At 41.8% G+C, this 20257-nt stretch overlaps 1 protein-coding gene across 2 annotated transcripts in view; it reads left to right on the forward strand.

Annotated features, from left to right (window-relative positions):
- ZCCHC14 (zinc finger CCHC-type containing 14) overlaps positions 1 to 20257 on the forward strand; it is a 52738-nt gene that overhangs the window by 8486 nt on the left and 23995 nt on the right. For both annotated transcript variants that reach the window (XM_027890446.1, XM_027890455.1), the window contains exon 2: positions 6189 to 6312. In XM_027890446.1, coding sequence (XP_027746247.1) covers positions 6189 to 6312 — 124 coding nt within the window. The remainder of the gene's footprint in view (positions 1 to 6188; positions 6313 to 20257) is intronic.

Below are 20257 nucleotides of genomic sequence, written 5' to 3' on the forward strand. Positions count from 1 at the left end.
GTATAAGCAGCTCTCTGTTTTGATGATCAGGTGGTTTTAATGCCTGGTTTGTAAAACTCAGATTTGATGAGTCCAGTAACTCCATGGTAGATTTATGTTTCTTGTATTAACAATGTTCACAATTCTTTAAGCAAAGGATTTTTAGTGGAAATGAGCTTATAAAATACAACCCCGACTAATTTTGGTCCATCTGTTCTCCAGAATTTCTAAGGAGCCTTGGAGCAGGTGTGTGATTGTCCCGCAGCGTTTAAGTACCACATGGCTCATTTCATTCCAGAGTCTCACAGGACAAAGCCATCTGATCTATTACCCATTTTCCCATTTCCCTTGGAATTGCCTCTTCACCCTTTGTGTTCCAAGACGGATCCCTTCTTACCAACTTCCTGAGAATAGGTGTATTTTGTAGCTATTCAAACATGGATGCACCTGGTATATACATCCATTTGGTAGACCCTGGTTGTTGGGGCTGCTTGAATTTCTAGCACAAACCAAACACTTTCAGTTGCATCCATTCCTCAGTCCAACAAAGCAACTAAATGTGTGTAAATTTAAGTGTTGAGGACTTTCCTGGGTGTGAAAGTTGGGTGTGTTTGTGAGCACTTCCTAAATGTCCTTGTGGAAGAGCCTGAATCTTCCACAGGAGTAGGTTGTCATTTTCTTCCTGCAGTGGGAGAACAGTCAGGTATTTGTATATGTAATAAATGCAGAACTGGTGCCTGAAGCTATGATTTCTCAAGCAGCTGGGCAGACTAGTGTCTTGTTACTGCTAAGAGGAAGATGCTTGCTCAGTCCTGCTCCTCCTGGTGTTGTCTCTGTGGATTCTGAGTTCTGGGTCCTTGCACTGATTGCTCTGTCTCTGGCTCAGATTTAGCCTTGTCATGCATCAACAGACTGACAGCTGAGTGTTAGCAATGCAATTTTTCCAAATTATATAAAACCTGAGTTCTCTCCCTGTACTGGGAAACAGCAGCTTATCAGCCTGAGTGTGGAAGGGCCGTGTCCTTCCCATCAGGCTTGTGCTGGAGCATTTTTGCCATCAGGATTGCACGGTGTTAAAGACCTTGGTGTTAACCTCGAAATAAGCTGCTGTTAATGCTCACTAATATGAATCTGGCTGGAGAGAAGTTGTGTTTCCTCCACACAGGTTCAGTGCTCAGTTCCTGAGTGCACTCATATGTGTTACCTGCTCCAGCCTCAAGCCTGAAGGTCAATTTATGGACATGAGAACCTTTTATTTTTAATGGAGAATTCCAAAACCAGTATGGACAGAAGCATTTATCTGTGAGACTTTCCCAGGATATCATTGGCCAATGTTGAATACTGAATGTCCCGTGGAAAAGTTTCCCTGAATGGGAGAATGTGTTTGTGTCACGTGGAGCTGCATCCCCAGGATCTCACTTGACTGACTCATTGCCCTTACATTTTGTTCACTTTTCCCACCTAAATTTCGTACCTAGTCAGGTATAGAAATCAATACTCTGTTCCCTGGGATCCTGTATCATTGTCCCATGTGTACATGGTGCTTTGGGTAATGGTTATGTTGATATTTTAGTATTGGCTCCACTTCAAACTAAGTCAGCAAATACTTTGCTATTAAACTATGTATTTTCTGTGCTCTGTTTAGTTATTTTTAAAAGGAACAGATAATTGCTGTTTTGGTCAAACTCTTACCACATTGACTCCTATGTCCTGTTATTCTTATGAAAGATTTTGATGTATTAAATGTTTGGCATTGTCCCTTGGGAACAAAGCTGAGAGTTACTGAATCCAGCTTCCCAGATTTACCCTTTTCCATGGTGTCTTCCACTGTCTGGCATAGTGGCAGAACCACTTCAGGTCTGACAGAGAAGCACCAACAGTGGAAGTAACTGGTTTTTTTTTTTCCCTATGTGCTCTTTGATGGATCAAGGGTTTTGGAGAGCTTTCTAGAGCTGCTTTTGCTGTCCCAAGGAGATCTGAGCCTGTAGGACCTCTCTGATGCTGGGAAGGAAATCACTGCTCTGTTGGAAATAAAGATGATGTTGGATGGCAGGTGAAAATGGGAAAAATATGATAATGGCAAGATTCTGGCAATGACTTCTGTTCCCTTGACATGTTTGTCTTCAACCCTTGAGTTAATTGTTTCTTTCCCTGGTGACTCCTGAGGGTGAAGAGTGTGAGGGCAGCATTTTGTGATCCTGCTGTGTAATCCATGTTGGGAAGTACCCTCTTTTCAATAGCTGATACAAGTTCTAATCCATCATTGCTGTGGAAAATGAGGCACAGGATGATTCAGGCTGAACCTCAGTCGCTGGGTAGTGATCCATTTTCTTTGTTGTTCTCAGTTATGGCCACTGCTTTAACTTGAAATGCAGGAGATGGGCAGGGTTTGGATCTGGAAAACCAGAAGTCCATCTGTGAGCCAGATGCTTTGCTATGGAGGGAGCAGATTAAAGAATCACGAAATCATCAAGGTTGGAAAAGACCTTAAAGCTCATCTTGTTCCAGCTCCTGCCATGGGCAGGGGCACCTTCCACTAGACCAGGCTGCTCCAAGCAAAGATGTAACACTGGAGTGCAGTAAAAAGAGTTTTAAGAATTTTTTCTGCACCCAGTTGAGTGTTGCAGCTTTCAGAGTGATTGAAAAGCCTGCAGGCCACTCTGATGTTAAAGTAATTTATGAATAATGCAATGAAACTATGGATAGGTGCATCCTTCTCCCTGGCCGTCTGGAAAATGCTGTGCTGAGGGTAAGATTAGGCAGTGTAGAATATTTAAGTCAGACTTGCTGCTATATCTTGAAGCTCCTTGGACTGTTTCTGCTGATGTTCTCAATTTCAGTTGTAAAATCCAAAGTCTTTTTAAGCTTCTGATGCTGTTTCCTCTTAAACCTTGAATGATTCATGACTTTTTTTCAGCATTTATAAAATGTCACTGCTGTGGTTCGTTATGATGTATGGCCTGAACATTCCTGGTTCCTTGATGCCGTCTCATCCACCCTTACTGTGGACTGTTACTGCTTCAGCAAACAAGCCTTTAACAGTTCTGGAGCAGCACATGTTTATTCCTTAATGGCATCTTGGCTTTCCCAGACATGTTGCAGATCCTAAAAGGTCCAGAGCAATTTGCTTAATACTTCAAATCTTTATCTCCCTGGAATGCCTTTGTTTTATTCAGAATCCAGTGGCTCCTTGTAGTTGTTTGTGCTGAGCCCAGAGTAGGGAATATAAGTGTGTTCATATGTATATAGGCAATATTCCTCCCAGAATTTACCTGGCACTGAGTTTGGACAGGTCCTTCCTGGGCATCTCCTGTGAAGCTTTTCCCAGTGTTTCTCCCAATCCTTCTGGGACAATATCTCCTACAGTTCCAAGCTGATGGGTTATTGTTCCTCTGTTTGGCTTGGCCTCAAATTAGGAAAAAAAAAAAAGAGGAATAAAAAAAATGCTGTTACTATTTTGGAACTAAAACTTCGGCTTGCAAACTGTTTCTCATTATTTTACTTTCCCTAAACAAATCCAAACCTTTGCAGTATTGGTATGTTTAAGTCAGTGGAAAAAATTATTTAAAATTTGGAATGGAAGCTTGAAGCAGTCGGATTCAGTGGTTATAACACCATTCAGCTCCCTAACAAAGTGCTCCATTTGGAACTAATCAGAGCTTTGTGATTTTTCTAGGCCAATTTGGAACTGCTTTGATGTGCGACGGAATCAGATAGTATGAGCTCAGTCAGACAAGACATATGGGCTAAATTAATCTTTACCAAGTATGTAAAAATTAAATCTTTATGGGGGAAAAAAATGGAGGTTATGTGTAAACAAAATGCAAATTATAAACTGCACGCGATGCTTGTTGTAAGGAGAGTGGAGAGGAGGGAATACGAGATAAGAGGCAATAAATTGTAACAAACTGCTTGTTCAGAAATTTTTTGGAGCTCTGTGGCTGTTCTCACTCAGTTTCAAGTACTGTAAGTGTTTATATTTCTGATTGTTCTGAATATTTGAAGCCTGGTTGTTCGGGATAGCATAGTCCTGCATGAATCTCATTTCCCAGCTCTCTCCTCTGCGCTCTCCCTTTGCCAGCAGGATGGTGCTCAGCCCTCTGGAACTTCCTCCCAGCAGCACTGGGCTGGAGTGAGAGTTTAATGAGCTCCAGGAGAGAGACTGTGTGAGATAAGCGTTGGTAAAGACTGACTTTGGCAAGGAAATTTAAACTCTTCCCACTCTCCCCCTGAGCCTGAAGTTTAATGGCTGGTCCAAGTGAAAGCTTGATGTTAGGTTTTGTTAGTGGTGGAAAGCTGTGCTGAAGAAAGACTATATAATTATATTTGTATACTTATGTATTTAGGTATAAAATAAACTTTAATTTTGGTCATAAGTGCTGAAAAGAAAAGCAGGTATCTATAACCCTCTATTTTCTGATATTCCTCTGCCTTTCTGGTGTGGTTTCTTTACACACAGAAGCTTTTTATAGATGTCAGGTATAACAGAGTCTTTCCCTCGTGCTACTGCCTTAAACTGCATATAAATCTATAAATGTCAGTCTTAAAATGGAGCTTACAATAGGTAATTGTATGGAGTGGGGATGTGCTATTTCTGACTCGCATTGTGTGTGCTGACTGATGGCAACATGTAATGGTAGGGTGTGCAAAGTATTGTTTTCAGCATAAATTGTCCTAACTCGTGGCACTGTGTCAAGTGCAGAGGGTCTGAGGGAGCCTTTTCTCTCACAGGGACCTGAGGTTGCTGGTATTTAGTTACCATGAGTGAAGGATATCTGCTTCTGTTATTTTGAGATGAACGTTTTCTCCTGTGATTTGTGCAAGGCTAAAATCCACGTCAAATTCTAATTACAGCTCTCCATACCGGGATTTCAGGTTGATTCAGAGTATGACAATTGAATTTCACGTAATGCAGTTACTATGAGGAGTTACTGGGAGTGCTTCTGTTAGTCTGAACTCCCTCTTTAAAGCACCCTTTCCTCTTCAAGGTACTTAAACCCTTGTGTTCAGTACTGCAAATGTAAGTGTCCATCCACTTCTGCTTCCCCTCACCTAGAAAACAAGAGGAACTGCCTTACTTAGAGGCAGGTGACTGTTATGTTACAAGTCATAGATGTTTTTTTGTTCCTGCATAACTGGGCATGCTCTGTGGCAGTCAGCTGAAATGAGCAATGTTCAGTGCTGCCTTTTCCAGTGACTTTGGTTTGTTTCTGCAGATTTAAGTGTGGTTAAAATAAGTTTTTTTACTCTAAATACAGTTTAGAAGGTACATATTAGGCCATGAAATTTGTTTTGATGCTGCAACTTTTTGCTTGGGCATTTGCATTATACAATTTTTCATTGAAATGTGATCATGATTAACAGGCTTTTTAATGGCAAAGACAAGAAAAGTGCGTTTTTGCTAAACTGGAGTTTTTCTTTGTAATCTGTGTGCCATAGGCAGGCAGGGATGGGGTCCACCCCTAGGACAGCAGGGCTCCATCACAGTAACTTGGGAAGACAAATGGCATCACTGAACGTCCCCAACTTCCTCCTCCTTCCCCCAGCTTCATACACTGAGCAGGATCCCACATGGTCTGGAATATCCCTTGGATCAGCTGTGGGCAGCTGTCTGGCTGTGTCCCATTCCAAATCCTTGTGACTCCTCACTGATGGGATGGGGTGAGGACTCAAAAAGGCCTCAACTCAATATAAACCCCACTCAGCAGTAACTGAAACATCCCTGAATTATCATCAGTTTCCAGCACAAACCCAAAACAGCCCCACATCAGCTACTACGAAGAAAATTAACTCTATCCCAGCCAAAACCAGCACAGTGACATAACATAAAACTGAGATTTTCCAAGAGCCCTTTTCCCTTAGTTTTCTTGTTGAAAAGTTAAAAACTGTGGTGTCGAGAGGTGAAAGGTCTTGCAATATCTCTCCAATTGACTGCTGTGTGACTATTGTTTAAAAAAGAATTATACTGTAAGTAGCTTTATAGATTAGCCAAGATAATCTTGACTTGTGAATAGCTGCTGACTAAAACAACTTCCCTGCACTGTTACTTGGGGAATATCAGTAGTAACACCCTTGGTTTTAAAAGAAGGAAACTTCTCCCAACTGCCTTCCAAGTGGTTCTCTCACTCCAGAGGAAGGTGTGATGTTTGTGTATTCCCTCAGTTTATTTTAATGGAGCTTTGTTTTTTGTTTTTTTTTTTTCTTTCCAGGTCACTCCAAGGTCCGAGACCCCCATCAACAGTGTCAGTAACAGCTTGGAAAACGTACTCCACACATCAACACATTCCATGGAGGAGTCGTTACCCAAGAGGCCTTCGGGGAAACACTCCAAAGGTGTGTCCTTATCCGTGTGTGTGCTTCCAGTGGAGGAACCAGCTCGGATCTCTGGGTGGTGATCAGCTTTATTTTAATTGGGATTGGAGACTGAGATTCTGCTGCTTTACTGCCGGGTTGGGTTGAGCAAAGGAAGTCACAGAAGGGTTTGTAGTAAGTGGGAGTTGGTCAGTGAGAAATAGTGAGAGATGAGTATCCTTGTTTTTCCATTGGGAAATAAGCAAGAAAATTCCTTATGAGTTGAAAGACCAGCTTAACTCTCATCAAATATTCTCCAAGAGTGAGTATCTTGGACATTACACCTCTCATCCTTATATTAGCAGGTTATTTCTTGGATTAAGCACGTGGTGAATGTTGCTTTCTCGGGGAAAAGGCATTTAAGCAGTTTGAATTACACCTTTCTCTTGGTTCCAAAGGATGTAAGTGAGAAACTGAGGGAAGAGGAATGGAAGATAGGAGAGAGAACTTGCACCTTTCTCAGCACCCTGGATGTTGTTACAAAATAAATCTGATTTTTTGTAATGCTGTATTGCATTACAATTACCTGGCTAAAAAACTGGGCTTATCAAATTGGAGGTAATGATTCCATTTTTCCACACTCCAGGCTCTGATTGCAAATATGAAAATGGCCAGGTTAAAATGTGACAAGCAGTATTCTCGTTTAATGCAAAAGAAAGCACTGTTAAGTGAGGGAGGTCTTTGAACTGGGAGCTGCTCTTTGTGCAGCTTTTGTGAGCTCTGTGGCATTGAAAAAATAGCTCTGTGGGGCACAAGTAATGCAGGGGAAATACTGGCATTGTGTGTTGCCTTCAGATATCATTAAAAATATTGTCATGGAGCATCTAAATTTTTTTTTAATTTGGAATTTGCCTTCTGAGTGCTGTTTTCTTCTCTGCCCTGGGCTTCCTGCATAACTTGGCAAATACAGTTTAATATAAATGGTGACAAAGAATTTCAAAGTATGTTTTCACTCAGAGGATCTTACACAGATTAGAAAGGGTTAAACGTCCCAAGAAAATGTGAACTTGGCACCCACCAGATCTCCTTTTCTGTGACATACTCAACTGTAATCCCAGCAGTGTAAGGAGCAGTAATTTTTTACAGCAGAGTAATGCTGTGAGTAGCCATTTCTCCAGCTGTAAAAACCATCAGGGTAGAAGAAAACGCAGCACTAAGCAGAAGCATGGCTGGGTTTGTGGCTTTCATCTGATTAAAAATAGGCCAGGGTTCAACACTGTTTTCATTTGTACTCGGTGATTGCTATTCCAGTACCATATATGCTAAGATTAGTCATGGTACGCTGTGAAAATTAATTAGGTTTTCCTCTGATCTGTTTTTCTCTTATAGAATACCTGCTTCGTTTTCAGTTTAATTTACAGGCTGCCTCAGTGGTAGTTGGGAGAAGGGGGTGTGAAACAAATACTCACTGATATTCTGCTTTCTGGTTCACCAGCAGCAAAGATTGTGCTGAGTTCTCCCTGATATTTGAGGATGTGGCTGGGAGTTGTGTCTCTTCAGTCTGGAGTACAACTGAGGATTATTTGCCAGCCTGGAGCTACCGTTGTTCACTTTCAGATTCCTTGTTCTTGTAGCAAACACAGCTCTTAATTTAGCAGGACCTGCTGTCTTTATAACCTAGAGCACATAAAATTGTCATGAAAGTATGGGATGGACAGAATGTTTGATTCTTGTAGTGGTATTTTTTAGTGAGTCTGTTTTCAGACAGCTTGACAGGCCAGGATTCCTCCTCAGAAGTAGTGAGCTGCCCAAGGTCATCATTCCTCTCCTGGCAAAGTCCTGGAGCTGGAAGTGTCTCAGTTAACAAGGCTGTAGCTGAAACAGAAGAAAAATGAGAAATCTCGTGGAAAGTGTAGTATTTGTTGTGCTTAGTTGGATTAGAGACAATTTGTATTAATCCAGTGAATGGTTTTAATCCTGATTTGGAGAAATGTCAGTAATTTAACTTCCTATAGTTGAACAGTGAATGGGTTTGTAGTAGGCTTGGACCTGAAAGCTCTCAGTGTATGTGTTTTCCTTAATCCACCGTTCTAGCATAAAATATTTAAGTTTCTACATGGGAAAGAGAGAGTGGAGTATTCTGCTGGATACTCTGTAACAGGCAGTGGTGGCAGTCTTGTGTTTGCAGTAAGTGGTAGCTGGGAACGTTTGTACGTCCTTCATGCAGAGGCTTGTCAAATACTTGGGAATAATTTCACCAGCCTGTCTGCACAGAATAGTGCTGCCTCAGGAAACGAATTTATAACGTGGGTGTCAGCCTGAGAAGTGCACAAACCTTTTCTTTTACCCCAGAGACCCAGATAACTGGGAGCACCGTCAGGCTTTGACAAGTAGAATCATGGAATGGTTTGGGTTGGAAGGGACCTTAAAGGTCATCTCGTTCCACCCCCTGCCATGGGCAGGAACACCTTCCACTAGACCAGGTGCTGGGTCCATGCTGCAATGCCCAAGGTGGTGGGAGTGGTGATGAGCTGGGACAAATCCTGATTTGCCCATACTTAGCAAAATTCATCAATTTTTCTGTACAGATTCTTCAGTCTTGGCTAAAGCCCCTTCTCCCTGCGCACGTATCAGTGCTAGAACAGGATAAATCAGGTGGATATCGCTGCAAAGCGCAAGTTGTGGCATTAGGAAGCCCCTGTACCTGTTGACATAAGCATCTTGTGTGTCTAGCTGGGCTTTTCTTTTGTAAAGTAAAGTTTAAAAATTCAGCCTGTGCAAGTTGAGAGAAAAAAATACAGATGGGTTTCGACAGAAGGATGTGGAGCTCTTGTGAAATACAGTAGCTGTAACATGCAGAGTAAACTGTGCTTTTCACTCCTGTTTTGATCAGTGATTTAGGATTGTTCAAACCTGTTTTCACAGATGTGGAAGTTATTTTAACTGGAGGTAACTTCGGGAAGTGGAGACTTGCCCTGTTCTCAGGAACTGACTATTGTTGTGCTGAAAGCTGCAGACAGGCTTGTTCACAGGTTTTAAGGTATTGACAGATCTCACTGGTCAGGGAGAACAGAGATAAATACAGAGAGATTCTTGTGTTACATATGATGGAAATTCCAGGAAGGATGTGTTGCTTTTTGTCTCTTTTCCCACTGTTTCTAGAATGCAGTCAGGTTTTAATTACAGTTTTAACACCAATTGAACAAAAAAAATTCAAATGAAGGTTGGACATTTTATGTATCCTGAACCTTTCCCAATAGCAAGGTGGTTAAAACCCCCCAATTTAGTACTTTACAGCTTTTGTTTTGCAGGCAATCCTCTGCTGGTAGCTAAGGGAAATTCAGGAAATCCTGTTATTCCAAAGTCCAGAAGGAGCTATCTGACCTAGGGGGCTTCCCAGAGCTAATTTGTAACAAGTCTATGGATGTAGAGTTGTTCTGACCTTTTGTGGTAATTCCCAAAAGAGAGTACTTGTGGTTATCACAGCTGAATGAAAAAAATCAGCTGATTTTGTATCTGTTAAAAAAAGCAATAGGAATTTTCCATGCTCCAGACATGTTACTAATTACTCTTCCTGCAAGGTTCCAAGGATTTGGCCATTAGGTGGGATAGCACTGGAGGCAAGTCCTGCTCTCTGCATGTGACATATTTTAGCAATGTATTAAACATGCTCAGTTTGACCACAGCATATTTTCCAAAAGCACAGCGGAATGAAGTACATTAGACCAGATGTTGAAGTGCAGAACAAAAGAATCTTTATTATAAAGGCAGTGTAAGTTGCAACCATCCCAGTACAGAGACTGTGCAGCTTCATCCTGTAATTTCTCATAATACCGAGGAAAATTCGGATTTGTCACAGCCCCTGGGCTCAGTTTTCTGCAGTGGAGGTTCTGTGTTGGTGGGTAGAAGTTGCCCCGGGGCTGCTCTGAGGTTTGCAGGTGGCATTTACCTCGTGTTCCTCCCCAGAGCAGCCTGGACCGTGATTTCCTCGACTGAACAAGTCTCTTTTTTTGCAAAGTGACAGAAATTCTGCTATTCTTGTGTTTCCTGTATATTTATCTTGCCTTTCCGCTGTTGCCACACAAAAACCTCAAAGTTGTCTCAGTGCCAGCCTGATTTCAAATGAGGCAACTGTTGAAATATGATCCTTAGAGAGTGAAGCTGAATCACAATTCTTGCAACACATGAATCTAAGGATAGACACAAACTGCTGCTGGAGAGTGAGAAGTAAAGCTTTTAGATGGAAAATGGGTGCAGGAGGCTTTGTTCTGCAATCTCCCCTCCATTAGTTCTCCTGCTGAGCACAGTAAAACTAATTGCTTAATTGAAGGAACATTCTGAGTCCACACACAGGGTCCTGAAAAGCCTCGACGTGTCCCAGGCTGGAATAAATACGTGGAATAGCACAGGACTGGACACAAAGAGCTGCAGTCTGTGGACATGAATAAACCAAAAAATATATTGATTTAATTTTGAATCGGTATTAGGATGTAAAATAAATCCTTGTTTGCAGTATTCCCGTTGGCCTCAGGTAGGATGAGCTTGGGGTTGAGTTGAGCTGGTTGTTATGGGCAGCAAACTTTGGTATCTTAATTATTTCATTACAATAGTTAGCAGAAATGTATGATGTAAACCTTCCAGAACTTCTCACCACTATTTTTGCTACTCTGTTTTCCTTGGCAAAATGTGTTTGTATGGTCTTGCACCTTTTTTTGTCTCCCACTTCCTTGACTCATTCTTTTTCCATAAGAAACTAAACTGCAGGAGCTCTCCTAGTTAGTGGTGAGCAAAAGTCTTTTCCTCCTGAAATGTTTGACACCAGTCATTCAGGCTGCTGAAGGCAGGGAGAAAATACAAGGGGGTAGAAAAAAAAAAAAGCTCTGAAATCCTTTTGGTTCAGGATCCAGACTTTATAGTGCCTTATTCTGCATCCCTTGTATAGCTGGATTATTCTATTTTTAAGTAACTACATCATCTCCAACGATATTGGGTCAACTACCGTTAGGGTAGGGCTTAAAGAAATATTTAGGCTATGATAATCCTTCAGGAAAAATCTCCCTGTACCAACTGTATATAATTTTTCAGCTATTTGTGTATGTCCTTGTTGATTTTATCTCCAACAGGGAACTCTGCTTCTAAACTTGAGCGACGTAGGCTGAGATCACACACTAGGCATTGCGTTCCTGACCTGCCATCTCCCATACACGAGCTGTTTCAGGAGTATCAAGTATTTAGAGTTAATTCTAGAAGTCAAGTCCAAGGATTAGTGTGCTTCCAAAAAAAACACATTTTGATGTTGCATATTTTCCCCCCGTGCTAGAAGATTATTGGATATTAAGGAATTTCTTGAGACTTGTTTGTCACATAAATCATGTCGTGATCTTCTGGAGTTGGGAGTTCAGTTAGGGTTGGAGGTTTAATTTTGCAATAAAGACAGTACTTGAGTTTAGAGCATAAAAAGAATTCAGAAACATTGCATTTCACCTCAAGTTTTTTGCCGATCGAGCAGTTGCATGGAAGGCCACTTTATATCCCCAAAGCCAGGGTGAGTAGCTCATCCTTGGGCTGTTGCAGTGTGGGAGTGGAGTTCCAAACTCCTGGGGCTGCACTTGGACTCTGGCAAATTTATGTTGTTAACTGTTAATAAGTCAACTTTCATACTCTCTAGAGGTTGAAGTCAGTATTTCTTTGTCATCCTTGTTACCTCCTTTTCCACATAATAAGCTTTGGCAGGGGAGATCTGGGATTGCTGTGACAAGATACCAAGGGAGAGGAGGAGGGAGCAGCAGGGAGACTCACTCCTCCAACCGGATGAGAAGTTGTGATTGTCTATTCATGCAATAACTGTCATAAACCTTTTGTGCAAATGTGAAAGATGCTCCTTGCTGGGGTTTGTAATCCATGGCTTTGATTCCTTATGGAGGGCAGCCCTTTGTGCTCCTTGGGAAGACGCAGAGGTCACCCTCTGGCCAAAAGCTGCAGCGAGTTGCCTTCAGTGGAAAGTCATACTGTGCATATTTGAGTGGCTCTGGTTCAGGTTCATATGACAGAAGACTTTTTAATTTCCTATTAGCAGTTTTAATTGTGTCCTTGATCACTTATTCACCTAAAATGATGGATATATCAAGCATTTACCCAAGGGCCTCATCTTGAAGCTGCTGAATGATTCTTTAACTTTAGTCTTCTTTGGACTTCCTGCTTGTTTTTTTCCTCAATAAGATGATGGAATCACTCTGGGCAGCTGTCAGTCCCTATCTTATTATCCGCCGAGCCTCTTGATTAAATTCATGCAAATTTGACAGAGCTATTTAGAGTTTTTGTTTACAGTGGTGTCTGAATAGAAGAGGAGAGGTTAGGACAGTTTAGATCCACATGCAGCATAGATCCACAGGAAATCAGGCTTCATTTTGCTCTTTCATAATCTATAGAATCATTGAATGGTTTGGGTTGGAGGTGATCTTAAAACTCGTCTCATTCCATCCCCCTGACATGGGGCAGGGACACCTTCCCCTAGACCAGGATGCTCAGAGCCCCATCATTTATCTTGCTTTTATTTATTCTTCTGTTATGTAAAGATTTGTGTACTGGGCAATATATTTTCCTTATTACACATTAGGAAGTGACCAGGTTTCTGCTAATGTAAGGTTTGACAGTGAGCACTTGATTTTGAGTCCTCTGAAGCCTGTTTGATTTGGCTTCAGTGGGAGTTGGATGATAGTCCCATTTATAATTAATTAGAATCAAGCTACTCTGAAAAATACAAATTCTAAGAATAGGATGGTGGTAAATTCATCCATTCCAAGGAGTTTTACCTCCCTGTGATGCAGTCCACAGGCACATTCCTGATCTTGCATAATGAAAATATGTAGTCATCAATATCTAATGTGAGATTACAAACTCATATTTAATACCATTTGCCTTTTTCCATGGCTCTTCAAAAGCACAGGAGACAACACAGCATGTGCATTCCTAGAAGAACTCCGCTGTTTCCCAGTCCATGTCTGTGAAGTCCTGGCAGTGCCTGTTGTGGCACATGAGTTTTTAATGGAGATGAAGTTAATGGCCATTACCTCAACAGCTCTGGAAGCAACAGCATGACCTTCTGCTGGTAATAGAAACAACACAAGCAACTTAAGCTTTTAATTAAAATTGCATTAAATGGTGAAAAACAGTTTTTCTCAGATCTTTAGGTAATGGCTTAATGCAGCCCATCTTCTGAGACAGGATGAAATGAGTTGTGAGAACTTTACCTCATGTGCATCATGGTGGAACTAATGCTTAAATCTGCTTTTTTTACTGAAAATCCTTCATTGAAGGCAGGGGCTACCAGAGAAAATTTGAAATTTAAACTTACTGAGGGCTAGAAAACATGTCATGCAGGACTCCAAAAAAAAAAAAAAAAAAAAGGTGAATATTAACTGCTGATTCTTGTCTCCTGGCAAATTCCTGCTGCAACCTGATGGCAAATGGCTCAATAGGGCTGGACATCCCTGTGTCTGCTGCCTGCACATGGAACAAGGGATGTGGGAAAGGCTCAGAAATGCTCAGCTGTTCCTTGCATCTTGAAAACTTAACACCCTGGAACATCTGGGAATGTCTGTTCTGAAATAGCCTGTTTTGCTGCCATTTTAAACAGGGATGCAAGAATTCTGAAAAGAATTTGAAGTAAATGGCTTGCTTATCCTAGCTAGGCCCACATATCCCTTAAAGTAAATTGGACAAAAATTGCCACTTTAAAGAAGAAAATAGGAGTGATTCACATGTATTCCTAGAAAAACCAGCATGTCCTTGCCCATTTTACAGACTGTCACCAGTGCACTAATGACTAAATGGCAATTTTCTGGTGTGTGTTGTGCTTAAGAAGCTTTTATAGTGGGTTAGTTGTTAGCCGGTAAATGTTCTTTCCCTCATTTTATTCCTAAATCCCTCATTTTCCAAAGCACATTTTTCATTTCCATATACCTTTACATTTAGAGGAATTCTTGCCTCCAGAAGATGAGGGTAATAAGCTTAAAGTACAATAATTTTATCGATAGGTACCTGGAGTTTTTACAGGCAGCTGCATATACAAGTCAAAAATAATGTAATTCCTCACAGATTTTTGGGCCTAGACCTGAAATTTCATGAATATTTTTAGTAAATCTTGGATTTTTTACTTCACTTTTGATGTCAGCGTTACCATTTGCACGTTGGCGTTTTTCTGTGCAGACATGAGAGGCTGTAATTTTGGAAACGATCAGACTGCAGCAGGGAAAAGATCCCAAACATTGTAGGACTGGAGGTAACATCAGAGAATGGGGTGTTATTGGGAATAATCAGTTCTGATTCCTAGTAGGGCACTGAGTCACAGGAAGAGGTTTGTTACCCTCAGTACTGACATGACACATTGGTCATGAAAATGAGGGGGTGGGTGGAGAGGAAGGATGAGAACATGACACAGAAAGAAAGTTGTTTACTTGCCAGCAGTTTCCTTTGCTTTCCCTTCTACTACAGCAACAAATATTTCTTCACTCTGCTTCCCTTCCATCTAATCTGGAAGTGACCTTATTGAGTAAATGACACCACTTCATTTCCGTGGAAGTGCTTGTGACTTCTCACATTCAGTCTCTGGCACAAGGGAACAGATGGACTGAGGAGAAGAAACACGCATGTCATAATATGTTGGTGAGAGAGACCTTTTGCAAATGGGAACTGGTGACTCTACCTCCAGGACACTATTCCAGTGTGGAATTAGTGGGGAGGGAACTGGTGCTTTTAAAACCATGTTCTCCTGTGCTTTGGCTGCCACCTGATGCCAATTTGATTCCCAGATCAGGAGATTTCATTCTTGGAGTTTAGACTGCAGATTCCAGCTTGGAAGGAATCGATGCCTTGTGTCTTTCACTGTGCAAGAGCTCTGGATTCCTGTGTTCTAGATCTGGCTTTGCATGTGATTAATAAGGGTCTTATTTACATATCCCTCACACTGGCGTAGCTCTTGGTTCACATCAGGGCTGGCCATGGTTAGACAGCTCTGAGAAAAACTCAGGTTTCCGTCAAAATCATGGAATCACAGAGTGGTTTGGGTTGGAAGGGACCTTAATTATCATCTCGTTCTGACCTCCCTGCCAAAATATTTGGGATTTTTCCTAATCTCTGGTCAGAAAGGTTCTTTGGATGCTCTTTGTTGACAGAAAGCCCCTTTTTTTTGACGGAGAAGCAAGCCCCTCCCATTTTTTTAAATTTAAATAGTTAGATGTTATTTCTTAAATTTTATGTCGTAGCTGCCCCATCCCTGGATGTGTCCAAGGCCAGGTTGGAAGGGTCTTGGAGCAACCTGGGATAGTGGAAGGTGTCCCTGCCCATGGCAGGGGATGGAACGAGATGAGCTTTAAGGTCCCTTCCAACCCAAACCATTCCATAATTCCATGATTTTGTTCTACCAAAAAATAAAGCTGAAAACAGTCACAGCAGTGGGATTCTGTCCATTAATTCAGTTCTTTGGGGGTTGTTTAAAGAAAGTTGGATTCTGCTGTTTAATGCTGACTTAATGTAGCTTTTATAAACTGCATCTGTTGAAAAATTCCAGAGCAGAGCCCAATCCTGAGATCTGGAGGAAGAGACTGGACAGCTGTAGGTGGAAGGAAAGCATATGGAGTTGTTCATGGGTTGATTCTAAGGAGTAAGTCGAGAATAAAGTCTCATTTGGGGATTGCAGATAGGGGGAATTGGGAGACGTTTGAGGGGTGACACTGCCCTAAACCCCTGTGAGCAGCATCTCGTGTACTTCGCTTCAGCATTTGATGGAATTGTGGCTCTTATCCATGTGGTAGATCTGTTGTTACCTTGTGCCACACAAGTAGAGGAGACAAATAGTCCACTTTGCCATTGTTGAGGTGCTTTGAGTTTTCATTTCCAATTTCATTTTCTCTTGTTCTTTTATGCTGGGAAGTGACAGGCTGTAATTACACAAAGCGGTGGTTTTGATTAAAGTCAAATTTGTTTCTCAGGTGCACAGAAATGCTGAGCTAAAAGGTTAATGTTTCATTTGCTTTCTGACTTGTTCTTTTATCTCCCTGGAAAGAAAAAAAAAAAGTAAAAAGGAGAGGACTTGCTGTGCTGCACAACTTCCCTGCCTGGAGTGGATGCGTTTCATCAGTGCAGGGTGTGGGTGCTATTTTTAACAGTAACTCAGAGGGGCAGCCCTGCTAAAATTACATCATTAATACACACAGCTGAAGGGAAATGCCATAAAACACATCAGGGCTTTCGAAGTTTCTCCTTCTTGTGTTTTCCAGTTCTGTGGGTGAATTATTCCAGGTGTATCATTTCAGCAGAGATGCAGCTGACCCATCGTATTTTCAGTCAGACTTTGTTTACTTGTAAACAGGCCCGAGGAGAAGTGCAATAAGTGAATTTGTCTGCAAAAACAGCAGGTATGAAGTAGGTGTTAGTGGCTTGGGGAGCTCAAAGTTTGTGTTCCTTCCTGTCCCTGCTATTAAATAGTTCAGGGATTTACTGGATATCCAAATATTGCTAAAATAAGTGAGGAACAAGAGCTTTAAACTCTAGTTTTTGCTGGAAGTTTCATTTTGTGTTTGGTTTCATTCTGTAATCCCTGCTGAAGAAATTGGGGATTCAGAGCTTCAGGACTTGGAGGTTTTTAGTAGATGGGATTTCGTTTTGTTTCTGTTCTTTTACCTCAGTTTCTGGGCATTCTCACTGCCCTGGCAAATATTAATCAAATCTACTTTGTTCTTTTCCCTCTTGCATTTGCTTCATAGATGTGTTACAGAGACAGTTGTCTAATAGTTGGGCAGTGTCTCAAAATCAGCTTCACTGCTGAATTAGAACCTTTTTTCTGTCTCTTTGAATTACTGGTCAAATCTTGTCTGGGATTCAGAATAGAGGAACAATTATTTATACAGAAGTAGAAAAGGGAACAAGAATATTAAAGCCTGAGAGCAGAGACTTGAAAATGTACAAGGACTTTCTTGCCACAAAAGAGGAACCTCACAGAAGTGGCTGTGCAGGGGATATTTGTCTCTCACTGAGCTGAGCACTTGAATGCATTTGTAGCTCTTGGCAAGACTGTCAAGGATTTTTCTATTCCAGATGAGTCTCTTAGTCTGGCATTTTCACACAGCACACTTACAGAATATTTCTTTGTTGTTAGCAAGGCTGTAATTCCTTAGAAAATCAAAATTGAAGCTGCTATAAAATGCTTTTGCCCTCCCTGCTCCTGCCTGCTATTGCAGCCTTAGTCATGAGTTTCACAATGCTGATACCGGTCTTAAAAATGCAGCAAACAGCACGTGCTTATTGACACGAGCATTGAACTCTGCTGGCCTGGAGCAGCCCTTCCAAACCAAGCAAGCTGCTTAGAGCTTGAAATGCACATTTCTGCTGGGTTTTTGCTTAGGACTTGGAATCTCTTAACTCCTTTGGGTAGCTGCAGGAATCCTACAGCCGGGGTTGGAGCCGCCAGCCATCTGATCCCAGGGCTCTGGTGTTTGAGCTCCAGGTTGTCCTTCAAGCCAGGGCACGTTGGCTGAGCAGCTGCTGCCTCGTCACGTCCCTCCAGGCTCCCTCCATGCCGATATATGGTTACATGCTGCACCCACAGCCCATGTTTGCCTGTGCTGTCGGACACAAAACACCCATATGTTTATGTATATTTATATATGTAACTCCCAGGGCCTGACTCGGTGACTTTTAAACTTAAACTGTGCTGGGCAAATCCTCACTGGATGCAGTTGGGATTGATTACAACTGTAATTGATTTTATGCAGTGGGGACTGGGGCTTTTTAATAGAGTAACAGTGGGTTATGATTATCTAAGTGGCCTTAAATTAGCTTTATTCATTCATTAAATGACTCAGATCTTGTGTGACGAAGGAAAACTAATGGGTAGTGGCAGCCTTAACTCACCTCCAAACAAGGTGGTTTGTACTGAGTTCAGACTGCACCCAGGAGTGGTTTGGGGCATTGTGTCACTGCTGTCTCTGCTGTGGCGCTGTGAGACTCGATTTGTCCATCAGGATTTAGGACATTGCTCCACACTTCAAAGCTCAGATTCCCAGCTGAGGGGACCACCTGAATGTGTCATGTTTTCCCCGGTCTGGTTCCCTCTCAGTGGCTTGAATCCTCTTTTTAAACTCGGGGAAAGCGGCTGTTCCACGCAGACCCAAAGCTTCAAAGGCTCCAGCTGGAACAGGATTTGTTCCTCTGATCATGTTTGGGATTTAGTGAAGCCTGGAGTGTCTGGGCTTTGGTGCACGTTAGCACAAAAACTGTCACTAAGGAAAGTTTTCCATGGAAAACGGACTTTGCATGTGTAGTTTTGCAGGTGAATACAACATCCAGATTAGAACTAATCATCTGGCTCACCTTGGGTTTGCTCAGGGAATTATGTGCCAGAGAAAATCCTTTCCAAGAAAGCAGGAGCCTTCTCTAGGATGAGCAAACCTTCTCTTAAGAATGTGAAACAAAGCCAATATTTTCTTTAAAAGTGCTCTAAGAATAGTAAATAAAATAAGCACTTGATCAGATAAAGCTAGACTAAATATACAAAGTGCATCTTACTTACCCAGCAAGTATTTATATACAAAGTTGAACATCTCTCTTGATTGCACAGATATTTTTACCAGACAAATTGCACACAGGCAGCCTGCTTTTAATTGCCTGTGCAAGGATATGTGTTAGTGATTACTGAAGCTGCCCTTCACCCTGAGAGTTTGGGGTTTTGGTCACTTCTGCAGGAATATTTCTCCAAATGAGCCGCCTGCTGCAGCTACTGGGAGAAGGAAGATGAGTCACTGGGCTGGATCTGTGAGCAAATGAAGTCCACAGCTGCATTCAAAACTTGCACGTGCTCTTCTCACTTGTTGCAAATATTCATTAGCTGCAGTTCCATGTGGAATTAGCCAGCTTGGGGAATTAGGCAGTAAATGTATTGTACAAATTAAATTCCGGAGTCCTTTAAAAACGCACCCCCAGGGCTACACAGTCTGAGCATGTGGTTAATCTCAGTGCCACTGATGTCTCTGAATTTGCTGTAGGATACCTTTAAACCTTCAGTGTTTCACGTGTTTACCGAAAATTGTGCTTGAAAATGCCAAAGTGTTTCCATGGTGTTAAAATACATCCTTCAGGATTCCGTTTTGGCTGAGACACATCTTTGATTAGAGCTGCTTGACTTAAGGAACATGTTGCTGAGTTGTCTCTGATGTCAAACTCTCACAGCCTTTCTTGGCTCTGTATCATAATTCTTTCCACCCAGAAAGATTTCCACCCATTATCATACATTTCAGCAGCAGTTCACTGGGAAGTGGATGTTTCAAGGCCCAGCACCTGTTCAGTGACATGTGTCGGTGCTCAGATCGAGGAAGGCAGTGGAGCTGCTACACAAACATGTCCAATCCAGCAGCCCTCTGTGGATAATTTATTCTGTAAAAGCTTTTTCTGGCCTTAGAAATGAAAAGAGGCAACTTGTGAGGCAGTTGTTGTGCTCAGAGGCGATGGCAGGCGGGAGCAGGGATGCGAAGTGCTCTTGGCCTCAAGGATTTGGGAGGAAAACCCTTCAAAACAGCGTTTGAAGCTGTATCTCGATTTTTTTGAAAGACAGCTGATGATTCTTCAGGGTTTTACATTTTCCTGGCCAGATGGGAATTCTCTCCAGCCTCCAGCACAGGCAGCCTTTGGATTTAGTTAAGCTTTTGAATCCAGTGAAGTTGTGAAACCCTTCTTTAGGTTGCTTGGCTTTGTGGTTGGCTGAAGTGCTGACAGTGTCGTTCAAGATTACTCAAAAAATGCATGAATTCAATTAAAATCCCAAAAGCTGAGATATACAGGCTTTTTTTTTTTTTTTTTTTTTAATATCTATCTGTTTTGGAGAAACAGAAGAAGGTCACTTTGTTGGCAAGTTAAATAAGCCAAACTGAGGAAATAGCAGGGACATGAAAACTCCTCGTTTGATTGGGGTGAGCGATACTGTCCCAGCATGCTA

This window comes from Empidonax traillii, unplaced genomic scaffold (assembly GCF_003031625.1).
Source record: "Empidonax traillii isolate 1590-97213 ecotype Southwest subspecies unplaced genomic scaffold, ASM303162v1 scaffold13:size3042203, whole genome shotgun sequence".
Lineage (NCBI taxonomy): Eukaryota > Metazoa > Chordata > Aves > Passeriformes > Tyrannidae > Empidonax > Empidonax traillii.